At 39.2% G+C, this 17,241-nt stretch overlaps 1 protein-coding gene across 1 annotated transcript; it reads left to right on the top strand.

The window, feature by feature from the left end:
- Nucleotides 1–2,396: 2,396 nt before the first annotated feature.
- Nucleotides 2,397–16,614, top strand: LOC309551268 (fucolectin-like; the record flags this gene model as incomplete). The annotated part of the gene is made up of 3 exons (XM_082251793.1): nucleotides 2,397–2,469; nucleotides 12,229–12,526; nucleotides 16,464–16,614. 3 exons carry the CDS (start codon nucleotides 2,397–2,399, stop codon nucleotides 16,612–16,614), a joined length of 522 nt encoding a protein of 173 aa, XP_082107919.1.
- Between the last annotated feature and the right edge of the window lie 627 nt (nucleotides 16,615–17,241).

The raw sequence follows: 17,241 nt of genomic DNA, 5'->3' as shown, positions 1-17,241 counted from the left end.
GGTGTTGTCACATGAAAATATATAATAAAATATTCACAAAAATGTGAGGTGTGCACTCCCTTTTGTGAGATACTATAACTAAGGACGTGATTTGTGTTCACTACTACCATTTATTAAAGATGAATCCTAGGGTCAGGATTCACAGTCCCAGACAATTTTTGGGCAAGTAATACACTATTCATCGAGGTCACCCTGGATAACAGCCAAAGATTGGTAGCTAAGAATATGGGCAATAGACAACTTAGAGAAAGCCAACTGAGTATCAAATAGGAGGGAAGCTGAGAGCCCCTTTATTGCATGGGGTGGTAAAATCTGTGAAAGCACAGTGGGGTAAAAGCTGAGGGAAAACTCTGACACACTATAACAGCATATTGTGGCAATTTAGGTGCCAGGTTTCCAATAGATTATATAGCAGTAAGCAGAATGTAAAGTATGAAAGATGTAGAAGTAGAACAAAGGGAAAATGAAAATGATAGGAAGGAGGAGAGAGAGAAAGGGAAATGGAGAGGGCAGAAGACAGACACAGAGGACAGAGAGGAAAAAGCCCTTGGGGAAGGGGGGGGGGTGGACTTTAAAGCTGTAAACTAGATTCCAGTGCCACACAAACCTAAGGAAACAATAATATTTCAGCTAAATCAGAAGGCAAAATGTGTTTTACCCATGGACTCCAAAGTCTCTCATACCTAGACATTGTTCAAAAGGATCACTTCAACTTTTGCATGTATCATAGCCTGTGTCACTCTGTTTGGCTGCTGGTATGCTAAGGTGGAGTGATCTCCAGCAATATTTTTTTTTAACTTTATGTTTATATGGCCTTTTTTAAAGGATAACCCTTCCTAGACTGAAATAACTGCCTGCCCATACGAGGCCTACATCAAACTGACCTTATGAGGCTCTTCTGGAATTAATACCTTCCACCCCACTAATATTCGTCAGTGCTCATCCGTGCTACATCTATGCCACGGCAGTGCTCATCTGTGCCACATCCATGCCACATTAGTGCTCATCCGGGCCACATCAATACTGATCCATGCCACATCAGTGCTCATCCCTGCCACATCAGTGTCACTACAGTACTTATCAGTACCCTACAGTGCCTCAAAAAATTGTAATGGGAAGTCAGGTAATGAAGGTGCTCCCTGCATGTCGGGCCTCCGTATGTGGCCAGGCTGCGTAAAAGTCTCACACATGTGGTATTGCCATACTCAGGAGGAGTAACAGAATGTATTTTGGTGTGGTATTTTTGCTATGTACATGCTATGTGTTAGAAATATTTTATAAATTTCCAACTTTGTGTAGTAAAAAAATGCATTTTCATTTTCTTTCCACATTTTCCAAAAACATGTGGAAAAAAATGACATGTTCAAAAGACGCATTATGCCTCCTAGATTATGTGTTGGGGTGTTAGCTTTACAAAATGGGGCCATTTTGTGGGCGTTTCCATTCATTGTCCTGGTGCTCCAGGGGCCTTCAAAAGTGTAATAGGTTGTCAGGAAATTATATGTGTAATTTTTGCTCCTAGAACACCTGGAGGTGCTACTTGGATGTTGGGCATCTGTATGTGGGCAGGCTGTGGAAAAGTCCCACACGTACTATCGCCATATTCAGGAGGAGCAGCAGAATGTATTTTGGGGTGTAGTTGCAAGTATGCCAATAAAGTGTGTGAGAAATAACTTTGTAATCTGACCATTTTGTGAAGAAAAAAAAAAAAAAAAAAAACAATCTTAATTTTGCAAAGAATTGTGGAAAAAAATTACAACTTCAAAAAACTCACCATGCCTCTTACTAAATACCTTGGAATGTCTACTTTCCAAAAAAGGGGTAATTTAGTCCCCTTTCACCTTTTTTCAGCGGGGGATCGAGCCGCCCATCCCCCGCTGAGCAGAAGGATGACAGCTGTGTCTCCGCGCTGTGGGGGGCGAGGATGATGGTAAGATCATTGACCCAATATGGCCATATAGCTCTGTCAGCTCTTCCTATCTACTCTCACAAAGGGACAGCGTTGTTCAGCTGTCCTGCCAGTCAGCAGATGTTCTAGATGGTCACGCGGGTCTTATGGTTGGACAGGAGAGCCTGAGAGAGCCGTTGAAGGTGGCAGGAGGGAGGAACGTCCCCTCCCACTGCTTGTAAAAGCAATCCAGCAGCTAGTTAGCCAGCTGCAGGCATCATTCCGGTATAACTGCTTGAAGTCCTACAGATACATCACTGTTTGGCAAGTGAATATTGATTATGTTTTAATGGTTAGGTCTACACACACCTGAGAATTCTAAAATCAAACAGCAAATACAGTCAACATCGGTTTTATGCTATACCTAATATTTTATTGTGGTAGGATTGTGATTTGTTTTTTTCCTTACATTTTTCTTTAGGTGACATTCTGTGTAACCTTTCGAATCATGGGAATGACATTTCTACACACTGTCGCCGCCTTGTGGATCCTCTGTGGGGTTTCTGCCCAACGCAATAACTGTTAGTCCTGTTTGTTTATAACTTTATATACTTTATATTAGACTGACAATAATATTGTAACCATGTATTAACCCTGTGTAAGCCACATGTAAATGATGAGATATAGACACATAAGACGAGATGACAGATAAATAGATCAACCTTAGATCTGTCTGTCTGTCTGTCTGTGTCAGTCTGTCTGTGTGTCAAATAATGTCATTAATTGAATCACATTAGATACCATACATACCCATTCAGCGTGCACCTTACCTGTTTTTAAAAAAAAACATTTGAACATATTTTCTTACATAAATGTCCCCTTCTTTTGTAATGCATGTATAGAGGAAGGGGGTTTGTGACTCTCTTAATAAAATAAAATAAAATAAAATAGTTATGAAAACGTACACACTAGTCTGAAAAAAAGGGGGGAAAAAGGGAAATAGGGAAGGTAATTACAGATAATATTAACAGCTGGCATATGTTAAATATAGGTATAACCATATGGATCAAAAGGTTTACATCATAATATAATATATAAGCCAGCTGTTGTATATGGGGAAATTAGGGTAAAGGAGGGGGAACATTTGGGACCTTGAATGAGGTGTGCAAAAAATATTACATAGACAGACAAATTGAGAAATTAGTTTAGGCGGGTCTGGTATAATCCTACAGAAGCAATTTAATAGTGTAAATCAACATATATAAATTGATAGACATCGGGGCATAGTTAAAATGGTACAATAAATGAGTCGTACTATGACAGACCAGATAAGTTAATACATGGAGGCTGACTGGTTGTAAACTGTGATGGAGCATTGTAGTCCATAGGTATGAAGGATCCAGAGATGTAAAGCTAAAAAGTCTTACTTTTTAGCTTTACATCTCTGGATCCTTCATGTGGAGTGTGCGTTTTATATATTAATAGATCAGCCAGTGTATTAGATATATATGTTTGCTATTACAGGATATATATCAGATAGTGCACTATATATATTTATCAGGTATTGCAGGATAGATATCCACCAGTAGCAGTATATATATATATATATATATATATATATATATATATAATATATATGTATATATTCAGCCATTTCAGTGTACAAATATATCAGCCATTGCAGCGTAGTGTAGGGCTGATTCTTATGTTACACAGTGTATTGCAGTCAGTTTAGTGCTGTGATTGTAGTGGGGCCACTGAAGTGTATTGTATGCAACACGTCTGTCACCCCACTGATACCCTTTTTTATTTCATTGATACAGTATATATACATTTTTTTCTTTTCAATTTTTTTTTTTTTTTTTAGCAGCATCAAGTTCTATTGCTGCAATATTAGTACTTCTCCTTCTTTGTCGCAGGTGCTAGTGCGCCCTTTTTGCTCAGCAGCACTAATAATGTTAAGGGCATAATTGCTGTACCCCCTTGTGCATCTCAGGCGCTCTTCCTTCTGCTCCAGATGTGGGTGGTGTTGTTGTTGGTGCACCAGCACTAATAATATTAAGTAGGGATCGACCGATTATCGGCAAGGCCGATATATCAAGGGCTGATATTGACTTTTGCCGATATATCCGTATCGGCCCCGGAACTGGCCGATATTGCCGATATTCCAAATATTGCTCATATAAGGGTAAAATTATGTCACATAGCATAATTCCGTTTACAAATGTTATTGAATATGCCACTCACATATGTGCAAAGATATAAGCAATAAAGTGATGTCATTACATCACTTCCGGGTACTGGCGCCAGATTAAAAAAATGATAGCATTCAAAACAGCCAAACTTGGCGTTTTGAATGCTTTCAAGTGCAGAGGAGGGGTTGGGGTCTTTTAGATCCCCAGATCCCTCCACAAGAGTACCTGTCAAGTAATAAAAAAAAACAATTTTAAATGTACGAAAATATCTGCCAATATCGGCCGATACCGATATGCATTGGCCAAAATATCAGTATCGGTATCGGCAATGAAAAACCAATATCGGTCAATCACTAATATTAAGGGCATAATTGCTGTACCCCCTTGTGCATCTCAGGCGCTCTTCCTTCTGCTTCAGATGTGGGTGTTTTTATTTTTTTTTTGATGGTGAACCAGCACCAATATTATTAGGGGCAGAATTGCTGTACCCCTTGTGCATCTCAGACGCTCTTTCTCCTGCTCCAGATGTGGGTGATTTTTGTTGTTGGCGCACCAGCACTAATAATATTAAGGGCATAATTTCTGTACCCCCTTGTACATCTCAGACGCTCTTCCTTCTGTTCCAGACGTGGGTGTTTTTGTTCTTGGTGCACCAACAATAATAATATTGAGGGCATAATTGCTGTACCCCCTTGTGCATCTCAGACGCTCTTCCTTCTGCTCTAGACATGGGTGTTTTTGTTGTTGGCGCACCAGAACTAATAATATTAACCTCCCTGGCGGTATGATTCTGTCAGGAATTCTGTACCAAAAGCGGTACAATTCTTTTCATGGAAATTTGGCGTTATGTATTATAGGCCTACAATTCTTAGTAATTACTGACTTAAACCTGACCAAAACAAGAGTCTAGTAGACATCCCAGATATGATAAATATCTATAAAACGCATGAATTATAATCGAATCAATAATATAATTTTATTATAGAATATATATAATATATATAATAAAATTATTATTGATTAGATTATAATTAATGCGTTATATATTATATATATATATATATATATATATAAAATTATATTATTGATTAGATTATAATTCATGCGTTTTATATATATATATATATATATATATATATATATATATATAAACGCATGAATTATAATCAAATCAATAATATAATTTTATATATATAATATATATATATATATATATATATATATATATATATATATATATATATATATATATATATATGTATATACATGTATACATATATATATATACACATATATACATATATACACATATATATATATATACATATATATATATATATATATATATATATATATATATATGCATATATATATATGCATATATATATATGCATATATATATATATATATATATATATATATGCATATATATGCATATATATAATATAAAATGTGTTTTGTGCAACGTTGTTTTTTTTTTTTGAATTTCCCTCCCTAGTTCCGCTCCCATGCAGCATTGCTGCTGCAGGGAACGGAACTAGGAAGTCCTCCTACCGACAGACGAGTGGCGGAGATCTCGGCTGGCGGTCACAGCAATGAGAGCTCATCGCTGGATCGCCAGGATAAGGTAAGACACTCCGCTGCGCTGTCTGCATAGCTCTGCCCATTCACCCCGAGCGTGACTCGGGGATACCGATAATAGCAGGAAATTCCTACCCCGAGTCACGCTCGGGGATACCGCTAGCGTGGTTAAGGACATAATTGCTTTACCCCCTTGTGCATCTCAGAGGCTCTCCCTCTAGTTTGCCTTCCACTGCAGCTGCCAAAGCGGGCCGTTCCACAGGCTCCTTGTCTACAGCCATGCCTTCCGTAGCCTCACCATCATTAATGGAGGAGTCGCCTGAATTATTTGATCATAGTGTCAGTTTCATGATGCTAGAGGATGCGCAGCAATTTGAATGCTCCGATGTTGGTTCCCAGATTGAGGAAGGGAATAACGTGTGCCTAGAGAGAGGGGTTGACAATGACGGACAAGAAACTAGCAGTCATGTTCCCACAGCTGCAGCATACTGCCAAGTTTGCTCTAGTGACGAGGAGGGAGGGGATGATGAGGTCACTGACTGTACTTGGGTTCCTGAGAGAATAGAGGAGGAAAGTGAGGAGGAGGTGGAACAACTCTAACGAGGCATGATGTGCTCCAGGGCCCGCCTTAAGGGCAGCAACCCTATTACATCGCACCACAGAGCTCCACTGGTGCAGGGCACTTCTAACTCCCTGCTGACTTCCAAAAGTTCATTGGTGTGGGCTTTTTTCAACACATGTGCAGTAGACCACAGCGTCACTGTTTTCAAACTCTGTCTGAAGCAGATCAGGCATGGCCAGAACACCAGCCGCTTGGGCACCACATGCTTGACAAGACATATGACGACCTACCATGCAGTCCATTGGCAACAGCATCTGAAAGACCAACATTATAAAAAAAACATAATTCACCTTGCTCCTCATCTGAGATCTCTACCCCTACAATATCTCATTGCTATACCATCATCCCTCTCAGTGCAGGAAGACATGAGTGCCACAGATACTTGCACCCAATCTGCTAGCAGTACACCACACCTGTTGATTTGACCAACAGGCAAATTTCCTTACCCCAGTTGCTGGACCATAAAAATAAATACTGTCCCAGTATTCCACATGCTCAGCATCTAAATACTAGCTTAGCCAAATTGCTAGCACTACAACTGCTGCCTTTTCATCTGGTAGACTCTGTCCCCTTTCGAGAATTTGCGTAATGTGCTCTACCACAGTGGCAGTTTCCAAAAAGACATTTATTTTTGCGTATGGCCATTCCATCTCTCTACCATCATGTTGAAGGTTGTGTTTTGACCTTGTTGGATAGAGCAGTCAGCATGAAGGTTCAAATTACTATTGACTCTTGGTCCAGCAGGCATGGGCAGGGAGGTTATATTTCTTTCACGACACACTGGGTAACTCTGCTAGAAGCTGGGAAGGATGCAGGACAGGGTTCAGTGCTGGAGCTTGTTCTGCCACCACTCCTCCAAAAATCTGATGCTGATTCTGCCACATCTGTCTACTCCGACCCCTCCTCCTCTTCTTCGTCTATGTCCTCTTCTGCTGAATTGTCCTGTGAACCAACAGTGCTCCCGAAGTGTTCAAGGGGCTACGCAAGCAGTCAGGCTAAAAGATGCCAAGCAGTTATTCAGTTGGTCTGTCTAGAGGATAGGAGCCACTTGGGGCCATAGATTCTGTCAGCTCTGCAGAGACAGGATCAAAGGTGGTTGATGCCATGGCAGCTTAGGCCAAGAATAGTTGTATGCGACAATGGCACCAACCTTCTCTCCACCCTGCAACAGGGACACTTGACACATGTTCCATGCTTGGCAGATGTCCTGAATCTTTTGGTGGAGTGTTTTTTTAACAGGTACATGGGCTTATTAGATCATCTGAGGCAGGCCAGAAAAGTCTGTGGTCATTTCCAGTGGTTGTACAATGCCAGTGCTCTGCTATCTGACATTCAACAGGAATTCAACCTGCCCACCAACCGCTTCATTTGTGACATGCCCACCAGGTTGAACTTAACATTGGCAATGCTGCAGCAGCTGCACAAGCAGCAGAGGGAAATCAATGAGTACCTAAGTGAGTATGGCACAAGGACAGGGTCAGGGGAGCTTGGCTTTTTTTCGCCACGCCAGTGGCTTTTGATAAAGGATGCATGCATCTTCCTGTCACCATTTGAGGAGGCCACAAGGAGGGTGAGCCACGACAATGCATGCATCAGTGACACTATCCATCTAGTCTTTCTGCTGGAGCACACACTTAGTGGAATCATTGACAGGGCACTGGAGGCAAAACAGCGGGAGAAAGAGGAGGACTTCCTTTCCTCACAAGGCCACTTTTATGCAGATATCCTTCCTGCAGGGCCACAAAACACAAAGGAGCAAGAGGAGGAAGAGGAGGAGGATTGTGGCAGCATGGATGTAGAGGATAACATACAGCAGTCTTCAAGGGATGGTTGTCATTCCCCGGAAACCCCAGGAGTTGTATGTGGCTGGGGAGAGGTTTCTCCTGACAATGTCATCCTTAGTGACCCAGAGGACTCAAAATCTCATGCCTCCTCAAACTTGCGCTGCATGGGCTCCCTGATTCTGCAAAGCCGGCGAAAGGACCAGAGGATTTGTGGTATCAAGGAGAGGGATTATTACAGGTTGGCAACCTTTCTTGATCCACACTACAAGGGTAAAGTTGCAGAGCTCACTCTGCCTTCACAGAGGGAGCAGAGGATGAAACATCTTGGGGACGCCTTGAAGAAAAATGTGTGTAACACCTTTTCAGACACTGGGAGGTTAACATTCTCTGGATGTGTTTCTAAGGCATCGTTCAGCCAAAGAAGGAGATGTGGAGAAGGCAGCCGGCTGACGATGCCTTTATCCAATTCTTTGGTCCTCAGCGCCCAGGGCTCTTAGGTTTAAGCAACCAACGGCAACATCTCCATCATATGGTGCAGGATTATCTAGGGGCAAGAGCAGACTTGGAGACCATTCCAACTGAGCATCCACTGAATTACTGGGTCTTGAGGATGGACCACTGGCCAAAACTTGCTCAAAATGCAATTGAGCTATTGGCCTGTCTTGCTTCCAACGTGTTTTCTGAATGGACGTTCAGTGCTGCTGGAGGTTTTGTGACAGACAAAAGAGTGTGTCTGTTCACAAACTCCATTGACCAGCTGACTTTTATCAAAATGAAATAGTCCTGGATCAACAGCAGCTATCAAGCCCCTGATGCTGATTTAACTGATTGAATTTGCTAGGGTTCTGCCGTCTCTTAAATACTGCATATGCTGCCTATTCCTATACCTCATTCTTGATTATAATAGCTTCCAACAATGTTTTTGGTTTAGGGCACCACCAACACCAAAGGCCTAATTTTTCTGCACTTGTATGACAGGTGCATGCAATTTCAATTTCGTATCAATTTTTTTACAGCAAGGCTCGTTCCTGTGCCAAGCAAGAGTAACTGCGAAGGGTTGTGGTGTTCAGGCACCAGCAACACCCAAAGCCCAATTTTTCTGCACCTGTATGACAAGTACATGCAATTTCAAATCAAATTATTAAAAGCAGGGCCCGTTCCTGAACCAAGCATGAGTAAATGTGAGGTAAATAAAAGAGAGAGAACAGAGCAGCGCCACCTGAGTGTAGTATTAAAACAACACTTCATTGGCATAAAAGGTAATGCACTCACATGAGTGATAAGAGAGCAGGCTTTACTGCAAGTCATCCGATCCACTGCAGGGGAGGCAGGAAAGGTGTAGACAGCCCTGGGTTCTGGCTGTGTCAGTGGCTTCTGGCACTTCCTGGTGTCCTGTCGGCGTCACAGCTTCTCCCTCATCACATCCGGTGGAAGCGGGTTGGTGCTAGCGTTCGAGGCATGCGTGCCCCTTTGTCAGTCATGCCTTGAATGCTAGCACCAACCCGCTTCCCTCGGATGTGATGAGGGAGAAGCTGTGACGCCGACAGGACACCAGGAAGTGCCAGAAGCCACTGACACAGCCAGGACCCAGGGCTGTCTACACCTCTCCTGCCTCCCCTGCAGTGGATTGGATGACTTGCAGTAAAGCCTGCTTTCCTATCACTCATGTGAGTGCATTACCTTTTATGCCAATAAAGTGTTGTTTTAATACTACACTCAGGTGGCGCTGCTCTGTTCTCTCTCTTTTATTTATCTACCATGCACAGAGTTTCCTCCTAACTCTGATAGAGCCGGCGGCCACCCAGCCATCCATCTCTACATAGACTCTACTCCGTGGACTTTGTATCTATATACACCAGAAACATTTATCATTATTGGAAACATTTATCATTATTGTGTTTTTTATCAATATTTTTTGATTCTCTGTATCTGCTTTTATATCTATTGTTTACATTCATTTTTATAATTTTCCCCTCACACTGTGGATTTAATAGCGCTGGTCCAGCATCTGTCATATATTTCTGTATTCTACATGAGTAAATGTGAGGGGTTGCGGTGTTCAGGCACCACCAACAGCCAAGGCCCAATTTTTCTGCACCTGTATGATAAGTACATGCGGTTTCAATTTTGTATCAAATTTTTAACAGCAGGGCTCATTCCTGTGCCCTGTGCATTTTTTATTTTTTTTTATTTTGGTGTACCAGATCCAAATCCCTACCAGACCCGAAGGGATTGAGGGGGAACCGATGACGTTTTTTCTTTTTTTAATCCGTATTGCGGGGAGCCGACAATAACATTATAGCCGTGAGCAAGTTTAACCACTTCAGCCCCGGAAGGTTTTACCCCCTTCCTGACCAGGCCCTATTTTGCAATTCGGCACTGTGTTACTCTAACGGAAAATTGAACGGTCGTGAAACGCTGTACCCAAACAAAATTTACGTCCTTTTTTTCCCAAAAATAGAGCTTTCTTTTGGTGGTATTTGATCACCTGTGCAATTTTTATTTTTTGCGCTATAAACAAAAAAAAAAAGCGACAATTGTGAAAAAAAAAAAACATTTTTCACACTCTGCTTTAGGACAGTCTCAAAAAAAATAATAATTTAAAAATCAATTTTTTTTTAACATTTTAGGCCAATTTGTTTTCTGCTACATATTTTTGGTAAAAAAAAAAAAAATTGCAATAAGCATATTTTGATTGGTTTGCGCAAAAGTTATTGCATCTACTAACTAGGAGAAAGATTTGTCATTTTTATTGTTTTTTTACTAGTAATGTCAGGACTGCGACATTGCGGTGGACAGATTGGACTCCTAACTGACATTTTTGACACTTTTGGGGGTACCAGTGACATTACTACAGTAATCAGTGCTAAAAATATGCACTGTTACTGTAATAATGACATTGGCAGGGAAGGGGTTAACCCTGTGGGTGATTAAAGGGGTTAGTGTATGCCTATATGCTTACTGACTGTGGGGGGAGGGATTCTGTGACAGGCACAGACAGACAGCTTAGCTGAAACTCATGACCTGTCTCAAACTGTCTCACAGAAGATGTAAACAAAGCAGGCGGGTCTTCTCTCCGTTTCCCGGACGATTGGGGAGGAAGGCGATAATCGCCGCTTCTCCTCCCGTGGCCCACCTCCCGCCGCCGGAATCACATGCACTCCAGTCACGTAGTACTACGTGACTGGACGCAGGGGAGCCACACTGCCACAGTAATATTACTGTGGGCGGTCGGCAAGCGGTTAAATTATATTTTTTCCTTTAGAAATGTCAGTATTGCTGTAGCAAGAGCTATATATTGTACAAATGTGCCACTTTGCAGGCACATTATAGGAACCCCCTAGGCATGATATTTAAAGGAATTTTTCATTTTTATTGTTTCACTTTAAGCATCATTAAATTCACTGCTCCTGTAAAAACGATTGTTTTAAAAGATTTTATTGCATTGGTACATGTCCCCCAGGGCAGTACCCAGACCCCCATACACTTTTTTTGGGCAATAACTTGCATTTAAGCCTTTAAAATGAGGACTTTTGAATTTTCAGGTTAGAGACCCATAGACTTTAATGGCGTTTGAATGTTCTAGCAAACTTTTCCCCCATTTGCGGTGTTCTGATACGAACCGAACATGGGGGTGTTCGGCCCATCTATATTAACTAGGAGGAGCTAGAAGCAGTCTGTAGGGGTGAATACTCATAATGGGATTGTAAGGTGGAGACCCGGTGATTGTTGTAAATGTCTAATATTAAAGGAAAGTTCAACACAATCTCTATCCTAATTCAGTTTATTAGGAATCCCCGTGTGTTCCTGCGCTGTGTCTCATGTAAACAAGAAACACAAAGAAAGGCGCATCGACCTAGCGCATTATCCTCAATATAGGCTTTATTGTTAAAACATAAAAATGGCTACTCACAAACAAAGGTGAAAATCAATCACATCGGACTCAGAATCTTGAGTGTCGAGAGTAGTCCATACGAATGTCCCTTGTCCTATTAGGATGACGGCTGACGCGTTTCAAGGCATACACCTCTTCCTCAGAGCCACTACATCATGGTCTACTCTCAGGTTTAAATAATGGTGCTGTGTCTCATGTACCTCATATTTCTTACTGTTTGTACATTGACTAATATGGTGCTCTACTCTCACATTGTCTAACAGATCGGAATGTTGCCCTTCAAGGTCGAGCAACTCAGTCCTCAATTATAAATGATCCACGCTGGGGCTTCCAGTCAGCAGCAATAAATGCAGTAGATGGGAACCAGGATACGAACGTTGTCCATGGTTCCTGCTCACATACACACAATGACCTGTCTCCATGGTGGAAGGTGGACCTGCTGAAATCGTACAAAATTGCCTTCATTTCCATCACTAACAGAGGCGATTATGGTTATAGAATAAATGGTGCGGAAATTCTCGTTGGAAATTCTCAGAGTGATAACGGAAACAACAATCCTAGGTAAGGAGGATTTTTGCATATTTTTCGCTTTAACACTTCAGCTATCGCTCATATATACACCCCTCATCGACCAGAATCGTTTTTACCTTTCTGCTATGGGGCTGTGATAACTTTCTCATTACTTAAGATATGAAAGTATTACATAGTTTTTATGGCAAACGAGGCTTTCTTTGGTGACTCTGTTTTGTATAATTTGATTTATCATAATGAAACTAAACTGGCAGAGTGGCGGCACAAGTGTCTCTTGTAAAGTAATTCCAGTGGCCAGTGAGCAGTAAGGCATTTATATATATATATATATATATATACTGTATATTATAGTTCTAAGGGCAGCCTCTGCACTCTGTGTGAAGTAAAAATCCTGGTGCTCACCCACAAAGAATTATCCATACAAATCAAAAACAGGAATAACTATTTTGGATACATATGTGTGTTAGAGATGTGCAGAACAAAAACATTTGGATTTGTTTCCATTCGGTATTTAAATAATTTTGTTTAGTTAAATTTGTTTAATTTGTTTTCAAAATTAATTTCGTTTTGTTTATTCATTTTCAAATTCGATACAAATTCAATTTGAATTGGCATTCCAATTCAAATGTATTCTATTCACAATTCGAATTTCAGAACATGGTTCTAATCTTTCTATTTTGTTCTATTATATTATATTGTTTTTTTTTTTTAATTCTATTCTTTTCTATTCTATTCTCTTATTTTCCATTCTAGTTGAATCTATTCTATTGTTTTTTTCTAATCTGTTCTATTCTAATCTATTTTATTCAAATTTATTTTTATATGTGTACCCAGCGCTGCCTGTCCATAAAGTGCTTAATATGGATCACTATTCATTATTTGTACAGAAACCTAATATTTAAATCACAATACTGTACATAATACTTTTTTTTAAAAATGTAAGTGCAATCAGTACAAAAAATGTGCACGAGTCCTTATTGGACTTATTGTTCATGCACATTTTTTGCACTGATTGCACTTTCATTTTTTAAAAAGTATTTGGAAATTGAGTTTAAATATAATGTTTCTGCACAAATAATGAATAGAGATACATATTAAGCACTTTATGGTTAGACAGCGCTGGGTACACACATAAAAATACCTGAGAGGAATTTACACCTTACATACCAGCAGCATTCTTGTAAACGCATTCTACACACTACATAGCACGGGGATTATAATATTTTAATATTCAACTTTATTGTATTTATATTTCAGAAGATGGGTATTCTTTTTTTCTATTTTCTTCCATTCTATTGAATTCTATTCTTTTGAGTTATATTCTATAGTTTCTTCAATTCTATTCTATTCCAATCTTATCTATTCTAATCAAATTCAAATTTATTCTATTCGAATTTCGGAAGATGGTTATATTCTTTCTATTTTAGTATATTCCATTGTTTTTTTTTTCTATTCTTTTCTAATCTATTCTATTCTAATCTCTTCTATTTGAATTTTAACTTTCTCCATTTGAAATTCAAATTTCGGTAGATTTTTTATTTTTTTTTTGTAATTTATTCTACTCTATTGAATTCTGAATGATTGAATTATAGTCTATGCGTTTATATACTATTATATTCTTTCTATTCTATTCTATTCCAATTTATTATATTCAAAATCGAATTTCAGAAGATGGATATTATCTTTCTTTTTTATTCTATTCTATTGCTTTTTTCTCTATTCAATTATCTTATTTTCTGGTCTATTCTTTTATATTCTTTTCTATTCTAATAAATTCTATTCAAATGTATTATTTTCAAAGTTTTCTCTATTCTAGTCTATTCTATTCCACTTTCTTATTTTCTGGTCTATTCTTTTCTTTTATATTCTAATGTATTCTATTCTAATGCAAATTTATTCTTTTTAAAATTTGAATTTTGGAAGACAGTTACATTCTTTCTATTCTATTGTTTTTTTTTTTTTCTATTCTGTTATTTTCTATTCTGTAATTTCCTATTCTAATCTATTTTATTCTATTCAATTCTATTCTATTATCTTATTTTCTATTCTATTCTCTTCTGTTTTACTTTATTTTATATTATATTATATTATTTTGTATTCTGATTGGTTTTTACTCTATTATTTTCTATTCTATTTTTTATTTTCTATTATATTATTTTCTAGTCTATTCTTTTATTTTCTATTCTATTCTTTTCTATTTCTTTATTTTCTATAGTACTTTTTTATATTATATTCTCTTATATTCTGTTCTGTTTTACTCTATTCTATTATTTTCTTTGTTCTTTCCTGTTCTACTCTTTTCTATGCTATTCCTTTATTTTCTATTCTGTTTTTTATATCCTTGTTTTCAAATTCAATTTAAAATTTGTTTTTCAAATCCGATTTGAATTTGATTCAAATGTGATTACAATTCAAATTTCATCCAAATTTTGTTTCATTATTTAGGGTCCATTTAAATTTGCTACTATTGCAATTCAGAAAATCAGATACATCCGAATTTTTAAATAACTAAAAATGTGTCCGAATTTGGATTCGGAATGAAATGAACTGCACATGTATGTGCAACTGCACATGTTTCCAGTGGGCTTCTGACCCAGCCAATAAAGTCCAGGGCCCTTTCTTCTTTAGTGGCAGCAGGGAGTGATCCTTAATGCTGTAATGTAGTCCAGGCTCCATGATGCTGCAGCCCTGGGAGGCGTGTCCATGACAGACTGGGCAAAGTGCAATGGGATGATGATGTCGACTATTACTTTATAAAGCGCCAGACTTGGAGATCTTTGCAGATTGAAAATCTTTGAAGCTTTGATGGAAAAGGCCATTTTAACCACTTCAATACAGGGCACTTTCACCCCCTCCTGCCCAGGCCAATTTTCAGCTTTTAGCCCTGTTGCATTTTGAATGACAATTGCGTGGTCATGTAACGCTGTACCTAAACCAAATTTATGTCATTTTCCCCCCACAAATAGAGCTTTCTTTTGGTGGTATTTGATCACCGCAAGTTTTTTCTTTTTTGCTACACAAATAAAAAAAGACCGAAAAGTTTGAAAAAAAAAATGTCTTTGTTTGTTATAAAATTTTGTAAATAAGATATGTTTTTTCCTGCACTGATGAACACTGATTATGCCACACTGACAGGCACTAATGGGGTGGCACTAATAATAAGGCACTAATATGCAACACTGATGGCCACTGATATGCGGCACTGATATGCGGCACTAATGGGTGGCACTGATGGGGGGCACTGATGGACAGCACTGATGGGTACTGATGGGCGGCACTGATAGGTGGCACTGATGGACACTGATAGGCACTGATAGGCATCACTGATGGGCGCTAATAGGCAGCACTGATGGGCAATAATGGGCACTGGTGGGCGGCACTGATAGATGGCAATGATGGGCAGCACTGATGAGGAGAGAATTTAAAGGGTCCCTGAGCCCTGATTGGTATCCCTGGTGGCCATGGGTGGGCATCCCTGGTGGCCATGGGTGGGCATCCCTGGTGGCCATGGGTGGGCAATCGCTGGTGGCTCTAGTGGCATCCCCCAAGGGTCTGCACTGGTAATCAATGCTCTGATTACTAGCACAGACCCCCCCCCCCCCCTGTCAGGAGAGCTGCCGATCAACGGCACTTCCTATTTACTATGTGACCAGCTGTGATTGGACACAGCTGGTCACATGGTAAAGAGCCTACATCATTAGGCTCTTTACCGGGATCAGAGATGCGGTGTGTCAGAGTGACACACCGCACCACCGATTGCCACTCATATGACGGCCAGTCAGGATAGAGCAACCACTTTCCGGCCGTTGTTTTGCTATATGACGGGCAGGAAGTGGTTAAAATATTTTAAAATATCTATATTCTGCTTTACATATTATTTTAATGCTTTTTAAAATAAGTACATTCATATATAATTATTGGTATTACTGTGACTTTTATTACTGGTAATAAGAATCTCACTTTGCAGGTGTGCGGTGATTACCTCTATCCCAGATGGAGCAACACAGAAATTCTACTGTCATGGCATGGAGGGCAGATACGTCAATATAATTATACGCGGAAAGACAGAATTTCTTCAATTATGTGAAGTTCAAGTCTGGACCTCTGACAGCGATTGAATGGCCCACTTAAAAAGAACAGAAGATGAATACATTAATACAATTTAAAATGTATTGCCTTATGTGTCAGTAATCTGAAAGGAAAAAGCAAATAATCAAATACTAATTAATAAATAATATTCAGCATTATATGTGTGTTGTCAAATGTGTTATTTAACTTTGCTGTGTTCCGGTATACAGAGGAAACATGTTATGTGCGTTAGATTTAAATGCAGGGGATGAATTAAAAAGGATAAAATGCATCAAAATGTATAAGGATCAGATCTGAATAAGTAATGTTTAACATAATTGGTGTTTTGTTATTAACAGAGAGGCAGGGGAACTTTTATTCCAGATCAAACATAAGTGAGACCAGTTGTGTATGTCAACACCACATCCCAAAAGTACACAGAAAAATAGATTCAAGAAATCAGGGATTTTAAAGGTGTTGAGTCCTTCTGTCAGAAAAATTCAACTATACTTTTACGTTCTTAAAAATATATATATATTTTATTACAAATTCATTTAAAAGTGTCTGTGGGGTGTCAATCCCCTAAAAGCAACCAATAGATTCAGAAAGCCATATTCAGTATTGCAACCCCCAGATATGAGGCAACTCCCCTGAATACAAATAAATAGTGATGGACG

This window comes from Pelophylax lessonae (assembly GCF_965119305.1).
Source record: "Pelophylax lessonae genome assembly, chromosome: 3".
Classification (NCBI taxonomy): Eukaryota; Metazoa; Chordata; class Amphibia; order Anura; family Ranidae; genus Pelophylax; species Pelophylax lessonae.
This window is presented reverse-complemented; position numbering and strand designations above follow the sequence as displayed.